At 36.2% G+C, this 9382-nt stretch overlaps 1 protein-coding gene across 2 annotated transcripts in view; it reads left to right on the forward strand.

The window, feature by feature from the left end:
* The window catches only part of LOC143227847 (EF-hand domain-containing protein D2 homolog), a 16174-nt gene extending 8518 nt beyond the window's left edge, over window positions 1-7656 (forward strand). Inside the window, exons 2-4 of one of the 2 annotated variants that reach the window (XM_076459168.1) lie at window positions 2129-2276; window positions 4068-4202; window positions 5726-7656. In XM_076459168.1, coding sequence (XP_076315283.1) covers window positions 2129-2276; window positions 4068-4202; window positions 5726-5872 — 430 coding nt within the window. In that variant the 3' untranslated portion in view covers window positions 5873-7656. The remainder of the gene's footprint in view (window positions 1-2128; window positions 2277-4067; window positions 4203-5725) is intronic. The other variant, XM_076459170.1, reaches the window with a different exon arrangement.
* The last annotated feature ends 1726 nt before the right edge of the window (window positions 7657-9382 follow it).

Genomic DNA, 9382 nt, shown 5'->3' on the forward strand with positions numbered 1-9382 from the left:
GTGTGTGTGTTATCTCGAGTCTGGGTTTAGTTTCAACTCTAGTTTAGAAACTCTCGGATAAGAAAGAAAGAGTGTGTGTGTGTGTGTGTTATCTCGAGTCTGGGTTTAGTTTCAGCTCTAGTTTAGAAACTCTCGGATAAGAAAGAAAGAGTGTGTGTGTGTTATCTCGAGTCTGGGTTTAGTTTCAGCTCTAGTTTAGAAACTCGGATAAGAAAAAGAGTGTGTGTGTGTGTGTGTGTGTGTTATCTCGAGTCTGGGTTTAGTTTCAGCTCTAGTTTAGAAACTCGGATAAGAAAGAAAGAGTGTGTGTGTTATCTCGAGTCTGGGTTTAGTTTCAGCTCTAGTTTAGAAACTCGGATAAGAAAGAAAGAGTGTGTGTGTTATCTCGAGTCTGGGTTTAGTTTCAGCTCTAGTTTAGAAACTCGGATAAGAAAGAAAGAGTGTGTGTGTGTGTGTGTGTGTGTTATCTCGAGTCTGGGTTTAGTTTCAGCTCTAGTTTAGAAACTCGGATAAGAAAGAAAGAGTGTGTGTGTGTGTGTGTGTGTTATCTCGAGTCTGGGTTTAGTTTCAGCTCTAGTTTAGAAACTCGGATAAGAAAGAAAGAGTGTGTGTGTGTGTGTGTGTGTTATCTCGAGTCTGGGTTTAGTTTCAGCTCTAGTTTAGAAACTCGGATAAGAAAGAAAGAGTGTGTGTGTGTGTGTGTGTGTGTTATCTCGAGTCTGGGTTTAGTTTCAGCTCTAGTTTAGAAACTCGGATAAGAAAGAAAGAGTGTGTGTGTGTGTGTGTGTTATCTCGAGTCTGGGTTTAGTTTCAGCTCTAGTTTAGAAACTCGGATAAGAAAGAAAGAGTGTGTGTGTGTGTGTTATCTCGAGTCTGGGTTTAGTTTCAGCTCTAGTTTAGAAACTCGGATAAGAAAGAAAGAGTGTGTGTGTTATCTCGAGTCTGGGTTTAGTTTCAGCTCTAGTTTAGAAACTCTCGGATAAGAAAGAAAGAGTGTGTGTGTGTGTGTGTTATCTCGAGTCTGGGTTTAGTTTCAGCTATAGTTTAGAAACTCTCGGATAAGAAAGAAAGTGTGTGCGTGTGTTATCTCGAGTCTGGGTTTAGTTTCAGCTCTAGTTTAGAAACTCTCGGATAAGAAAGAAAGAGTGTGTGTGTGTGTGTGTGTGTTAGGAATTTTGCGCAAAGCTACACGAGGGCTATCTGCCCTAGCTGTCTCTAATTTAGTAGTGTAAGACGAGAAATGGCAGCTAGTCTTCACCATAGGCTACAATTTTTCCAACGAATAGCGGGAGTGACTGTCACTTAATGTACCCAACGGCTAAAAGGGGAGGGGGCGAGCATTTTGGTGTGACGGAGCTCGAACCCGCGACCCTCAAATTACGAGTCGAACGCCCTAACCACCTGGCTATACCGATCCCTGAGGGAGAGAGAAAGAAGCTTTGAATGTAATGATCATGTAATGGAGCATCTCTCTCAACCCTCAAATTATTGACTTGTTTTATACCGTCCACTATCAGCTGAGTCTCTGTGATGGATTACATTGAGTAATATATGGCAAGATTTGACCTCTTCGATGATTTTAGGATAAACAATATTTTCATTAAGCAATATCTGAGAAGAACCTCTTATAAACCTCGAAAGGGAGACAAATCAACAGGTATCATTAACCTTTCGAAATCAGGATTAGGGCCCTTCAAACAGTTCTAGAGTTTCAATCTGGTTGTTTGGACATCCAAACCAGTTTTCAGAACTCGTGTAAACCTAGAGAGGTTATGTTTCAAAGACCTCGAGCTTAAAATACAAGCACTCAAATTTTATGTTTATACGATGTCTCATAAACGAGATGCTCTGTAATCCTGATTTAACCTATAGCCAGAAGTTAAACGTGAAACTGACTACACGCGTTATTTAAAAACGGCTGCATGGTGGTACTGCAGTCACTACTACAATAAATGTGGTGTGTACACTCGAAACACTTTGCACCAGTTGTTACACAGAAGAACACGCAGCTAAGTTCAAAAGTGTGAAATTTCAGGGTTTTTTTTAACTGTGATAGATTAGGTTTTGTAATTCTGTTCATAATCGTTCAGGGAATTTATTGTCACTATTTATTTTGTCACCCAACCAGGTATGATGCTGGTGGTGACAGATATATAGACTTCGAGGACTTGAAGAGGATGATGGAAAAGCTTGGAGCTCCACAGACCCATCTTGCCCTCAAGAATATGATCCACGAAGTGGACGAAAATAACGACAATAGAATCGATTTTCGTGAGGTATTAAACCATGAACCAGGGTGTGTCTATTTTACCTGTAACTAATATACTGCCCCCCCCAGTGGCTCAGCGGTATGTCTGCAGACTTGCAACGTTAAAAACCGGCTTTCGATACCCGGGGTGGGCAGAGCACAGATAGCCCATTGTGTGGCTTTGTGCTTAATTCAAAACAACTAATATACTGCTTCCCTCCCTTTGTTTTTCTGTGTTTTGTCGTTGTTCGAAATATCCTCATTACATCTAAGATTGAGAATGTTGTGTAGAAGTATCTGATAAGTGGTTACTAGAGTGCGTAGCGTAAACTCTTGTGTATCTTGTTAAAACCACAGCGTTGTTAATACATGGTGATATCTACGGCGTGACGTAAATAAGTTAGTTACACTGATTTTCTCTGTTTTAGGAATGAATCGAAGAATTATTTTATAACGAAGTTCGCCTTTCCACCAAGGTCGACAACAGCTGTGGCTTTAACCTTGCATGTTGTTGAGATTTTACACCCTTTTTTTTGTTTTTAAATAAACGCCTCACCCTCGTGTACACCCAATGTAATTTGACTAAATTATTTCGTTTTTGGACAAATGTAACTTGAACACGTTGCTGTTTTGGGTGAAGAAATATTCGTAGTACTGGAAAAAGTTCCTACCTCCTGGGATTGCAACGGTAAACTTTGGAGGTTGGTTCAGCACGAAGTAAATAACCAGTTGTGGAGTTTTGTTCTCAAACAATGAAGCTAATGTTGAATTCTGAACTTTTCACCGGGAGGGGGGGGAAGAAATGGGATGTGAAGTTAATTAAAATTCCACAAATTTTTTTTTTATTATAGCAAAGCCACATCAGATTATCTGTTGTGTCCACCGAGGGGAATCGAACCCCTGGTTTTAGCTTTGTAAATCCGTAGACTTACCGCTATCTCAGCGGGGGGACTCCACAAAATATACTGAGCTGCAGAGGGCCTTTTGCACAGAAGTGAAATCTCTCTTCAGTACACCTGAATTAATCTCTGAATGAAACACGAAAATACTCAAAATATTTATTAAATATATTCAAGATGATGTTGCTATGTTTGATGGTCAATCCCACTGTTCGTTCACAGTGGAAGGTGATGACTAATTATTTTCCGTCTAGTCTTACATTGCTAAATAAGGGATGGTTAGCATAGATAGCCCTCGTGTAGCTTTGCGCGAAATTCGAAACAAACCAAGAATAAAAAATGTACAAATTTTCACGAATGATGGTTTTCATGTTTCTTCATTTTTTTAAACTGACAAAACGTAAATCCTAACGCACTGAATAATTTTTTGTTAGTTTATTGTTTTTCTTACGACAGAATATCTTGTAACTTAGCTCTACCAAGGATTTTAATAAAAAAATCGATACGAGTATTTTTTTTTTGTATCTAAAGTGTTAATTCCTCATTTTGGTACAAGAGGGCGCCAAAGAAAACTTAATTAGAATGTAGCTACTGGTATTTGTGTTCGTGTGTGTGTATATGCGTTCATGTTTACTCTTGTACAGTAGTACATGGTAATTAAAAATGTATTGTGATCTTATGAAACAGTGCTAAGGTTATAGAACAAAAGAAACGTAAATTTTGTAAGGGATTCTATTTCTGTGGGCCTGTGGCACTCTGACTTATATTTTGTAAAAGTTGTAGACAGAATATATTAAAAAAACCATTTCGTTGATATGTCGCTAATAATAATAATAACAAATAATAATAAATGGAGCTTAAATAAAGACTTAATTTTCAGTTTCTTCTTGTCTGTTAATTTCTACGACTTCTTTTTCCAGTTCTTGATGATTTTCTGGAGAGCTAGAGCAGGAGAGTTATCGGCTAACAGTGGATTACTGGAACTGGCCAATCTGGCAAATATAGACGTCGAGAAGGCTGGCGTTGGTGGCGCCAAGACATTTTTCGAGGCTAAGGTAAGCGTAATAATAGTGTCTGTTGGAAATGATTTCAGGACATTTACTGTAACCAAAATTATAAGAAAAATCCATGCTACTTAATATCAGACTTTATCGGACCAAGTTTTTATTTCATTTAGAATCCCATATATGTAGCTCTTGATGACATATCAACGAAACAGACGTCAACACCATAGTGTATAATCTGCTATACTGGTTAGGTTTCTGTAATATAAAACTCTAATTTGTTTTTTCCCAAAGATACGAGGAAATTGAGGCAGTAACTTTGTTATATGCGTAATTTAATTATCACTCCGTGGATTATTTGAACTAACCCTGTAAAACTATACGCACGAATATTAGAGACTGACCCTAACTGATTCACTTTACAATTTACGATCAGAACAAGCTTAGTTACTTGCGTAGTGACGATGAGAATTAAACTTATGTGAATAACTTTTATTGTGTTCTTACTTTTAAAGATCAGAATAGATTATTTTGTTAGTTTGGTGCCCTTGTTGTTAACTGTATATTTCGGCCATAATCCTAGTGATGGACATGAACAAAGTGTTTGTTGTTTGAATTAAGCACAAAGCTACACAATGGGCTATCTGTGCTCTGCCCACCAGGGGTATCGAAACCCGGTTTTGAGCGTTGTAAGTCCGTAGACATATCGCTGAGCCACTGGGGGGGGAAGGGGCAACAAAGTGTTACCTTCGCGATCAGATATCGAATTTTCCAAGTGGGTTATCAACAAAAACGTGAATCTTCCAGCGTCCTCTCCGTAATTGTCTTTTACTTTGTAAAACACGCGAAATTTCAATAAACTCTCGCGTGATATGTTGCTTATTGCATGCAACTTCATTGTACAAGTAAAAATTAAACTTGTTTTGTTTTTAGTATTTCAAAAAAAAAACCTTTGAGCTTCGTTACCTGGAGTACGTGAAATTGGATGTTTTACGATATTGTAATAAAACAAACTTCGCGAAATTTGACATTTCAAATTTTTAGTATTTACTTGGGATTTTACGAGTGTTGAAGTATTTCAAATGTTTACCTTTTTTTATATATAAAAAGCGAGTTGGGTATAAATTTCTCGTCGTTAGCCAAACTAGTTTATACCGGGAAGCAAAAAATTTAGTGAGAGCACAGAGTTCAGAAGGAGCTCTTAAAATATCTGTCCTGTTTAACAGGTGGACACTTTAAAAAGCGAACTTTTAAACGACCATGTTAAAGGGAAGTGAAGCAAAACTACGATTTCTTTTTTCATACTTTAAGGCCCTCCAACGACGTTGTTCACGAGTTGGTATGTGAATGTATTTGAGGTTTTTATAGTTGCATTTTAGCACTTGTGGATATACAACCGAATACAGTAGGTTCATTTCCTGCACATAAAAAAATATTTTTCTTGTTAAATAAAATAATGTAGTAAACTTTCATGATTATCAGTATTAAATAAAACAATCCGGTAGATTTCAGATATTGAAACATTCCGTATTGCCGTAAACCTAAACTTTATTTCATACTTACGTATTTTTAAGCAGATAGAACAACAAAAACGCACGAAAAAGTTGGAAGAAGAAATTAGATTGGAGCAAGAAGAAAGGAGACGAAATGAGAAAGAACGAAAACAACGGAAAGCCGAATTTCTCGAAAAAGCCCAGTTCTTTCAGAAGACTGCAGCGTAACGCACACATATTGTATCGGTTCTCTAAATAATATAAAAATTTAAGCATAGGTAGCGTCATCTATTAATACAAAAGCTTGATTTTTAATTAAATGTTTTAATATACCTTACGCATCAAACTCGAAGGATGTTTTTTTTAGAATGTTAATATATTAATATTCGTATATCTATATTAACATTTCAATTAAAGTATATAGAAAACTAACAAGTTAATGTTTCATGTTTTGTATCCAGTAATTAGATACTTCAATTTCTTCGTGTCTGCTTTTTTTTATCGTATTTTAGAAAATTCTTCCGAAAATTTTAACAAGTTTTGTAAATTCATCTTTATTGAAATTCTGTTTGAGAAACATATGAACTTTTCTTTTTAGCTGAGGTAATACATATTTTTCTTAATAATGGTTAATATAACGAATCATAGTTTTACTTTTAAGTCTGTATTATGTAATCAAGTTTAAAAGTTTAAAACTCGTCCAGAATGTAATACAATTCCACAATTGCATCTTTGAAAGATGATTAATTTATTTTGTAATAAATTGTAATTTTTAATGTTTTTTTGTATTGAACCGTTAATGTTACCTTTTATTTTTATATGAAAGATTCGAAATATTTCCTACCACTAGATGTCGCAACTAAAAGTAGCCCTGTATTTATGAATTTCTTTCACCAAACGTAAATTTCATTTAAGAAAAGATGACAGTAGAGGCCTAATCTATCCTTCGATTCGTTATTTCTTCTGATTAGTTTCGCAGAATTCTCATCTCGTCTGTGCTGTTTATAAAAGCGAACCAATAGAGCAGGTCTCGTATGATAGTAGAATGTAAGCCTTTTGTTTGTTTTTAATGTATAATACTTCTCTCGCCATTAATAACTTAAGTATTTGTGTAACGTGTGACGCAGAATTGGTGAATCAAGGAATATATTAGGTCTTTGCGCCATCTTCACAAAGTTCACATCTTGAGTAGATGACAAAGAAATAAACAAAATAATTAACAATTTTTTAGTCCGTTGAATAATAATAATAATAATTCGTTTTGACTATATATTACATATTATCTAAACTCCTAAAGTATTTCAGGTTACTAGTTATGAATAAGGAATTATACATTAGCACCAAATGAACTGCTTGTCGTGCTCACGATAAGACTACCCGAACGAGTCTGGAAATTGCATGTTAGATTGTTACTATGACACAAGATGGCGTCTTCTCTCCTTTTATTTTTTCCATCAATATATATACATGTCGAAATGTGGGCGTAATTTAAATTAAAAACTCCAATGAAGTCTACGATGATTAATTGGAATTGTGCCAATGTATAGTTGAACCATAATGATATAAAACTGACGCTATGTTACCATAGCGATATATATAAAGCTACGAAATCATTATAAATTACCTGTGGCTACATAACCCTTGTTAGTCACATGGCTCATTTGTTAATGTATGGATAGAATGTGAACAAAACATCATAATTGCAACTGATTCTATGAATGATTATCCCCCAGAAGCCCAGCGGTACGTCTGCGGAGTTGTAATGCTGAAATCCAGGTTTCGATACCCGTGGTGGGCACAGCACAAACGTCCTATTGAGTAGCTTAGTGCTTAACTTCAAAGAAACTGAATATTGAAGTATTTTGTGTAGGTAATTAGTGATTTCGCTTTTTATTTCTTTCTTTGTACTGAATGTGGTAACATTCAACTGGAAATGAGTTGTTACGATGCAATATGTGAACTCCAACCACAACCGTTTAATAAAGAAAAAAAAAAGTAGTTGGTAAATTGAAGTCCAAATACTTTTTATCTTGGAGATCGTTAATTTAAATTAGACAACTTTACGGTTTTTAACTCGGAATACATTACTTTCACATATAACAACACGCGCGGTAATAATAACAATAATAAAGTATTTTAAGTGTAATAACAAACGTTGTCAATAGGTAGCAGCAGCTTGCATATGCGATTGCTACGGTAAGAGGAAGGTAACGAAATTTCTCTTAGGCTTCGTTATGACTTTTCTGATGCTTAACCTTATAATGAAATTGTAAAATGTTTTGTTTTTTTCTTTTAACTTGTACATAGGCGGACTAGATCTTAAATATCGGATCTAATTGTTAGTAACAGCGATTCATGTGCTACATTTCCATGTTGTTCACGAAGGAATCTATGTTTACATTACAGACGCCTTTTATTCGTAATTAAATAACCTTTCGACGGATCATATTTAATAATATCTGCATTTTAATAGTTTTAGAATTCATAACCTCGACGTTACAAAAATGGTAGAAAACTCATTTTTAATGTAAAAATTGTAATTTGTTACACACATTAGTGGCATCTTGAAGTTGAATGAAGAAAGATAAGTTAAATACTGTTGTAACGCACTTCTCGCGTATTTGTCTCGCAAACATTTCTTGTTCGAACGTTGTTAATAACAAAGCTACACATTGGGCCAGGCTCGGCATTGCCAGATTGTTAAGGTACTCGACTCGTTATCCGAGTGTCGCGGGTTCGAATCCCCATCGCACTAAACGTGCTCGCCCTTTCAGTCATGGAGGCATTAAAATGTGACGGTCAATCCCACTATTCGTTGGTAAACGAGTAGCTCAAGAGTTGGCGGTGGGTGGTGATCACTAGCTGCTTTCCCTCTAGTCTTACACTGCTAAATTAGGGACGGCTAGCGCAGATAACCCTCGTGTAACTTTGCGCGAAATTCAAAACAAAACAAAAACCAAGCCACAGTGAGTCATGTGTTCTGCCCACCGCTGGTATTGATACTTGGATTTTAGCGTTACAAGACTTCAGAGTTGCCACTAAGTCACCAGGGGGGGGGAGATCCGAACATAGTACGGTGTGATTAACGTACGAGATAACGGATTTTAAATAAGTACGAAAGAAATTATTTGTTGTTAAGTCGACTTGTGTTAACTATTAATTAGAACTCTTGTTCACTCGCTAAGCTTTAGTTACACATTTGCAATTCTGGAACATGAATTATTATTTTCAGTAACGTCAAAAATATCACCTGTTTCTCTTCTCTATTGATGGGAAATTTTACTTTCTGCCAGAAGCACTCGCCGACTGCACTACCGGAACCAGATGCAACAGATTCTGAGCCGTACCCGACAACCATTTGGGTTGCCGCCAATTTTAGGGAATGTTGCTTAACAATGAACTTGACCGGTTGAGTGATACAGGATGGTTACCGGTTTAACTTTCAGCACTGAAGTTAATGCGACATCAAACTAAGTCTGTTGAAATGAACTGAAACAGCTAGGCCTAATCTAAGCCAGGTGTCTTAACGATCATTAGATCTGATAGTGAGGGCTTGTACCTTTAACTTCAGTACCATGCGCTTCAAATACATCCCGAAGTTTGCTTGAGATTAAAGTTAGATATAAGTTTAGTTTGCCATTAAAGATAATACTGAGCGCGCAGATCGGTTTTGTGTAGCATTTATATAAAATTTAAATTTCTTTTGTGGTTTCTAATGTTTCCTAGTGGTTCGGCGGT

The sequence above is a fragment of the Tachypleus tridentatus genome, chromosome 10 (genome assembly GCF_004210375.1).
Source record: "Tachypleus tridentatus isolate NWPU-2018 chromosome 10, ASM421037v1, whole genome shotgun sequence".
NCBI lineage: Eukaryota > Metazoa > Arthropoda > Merostomata > Xiphosura > Limulidae > Tachypleus > Tachypleus tridentatus.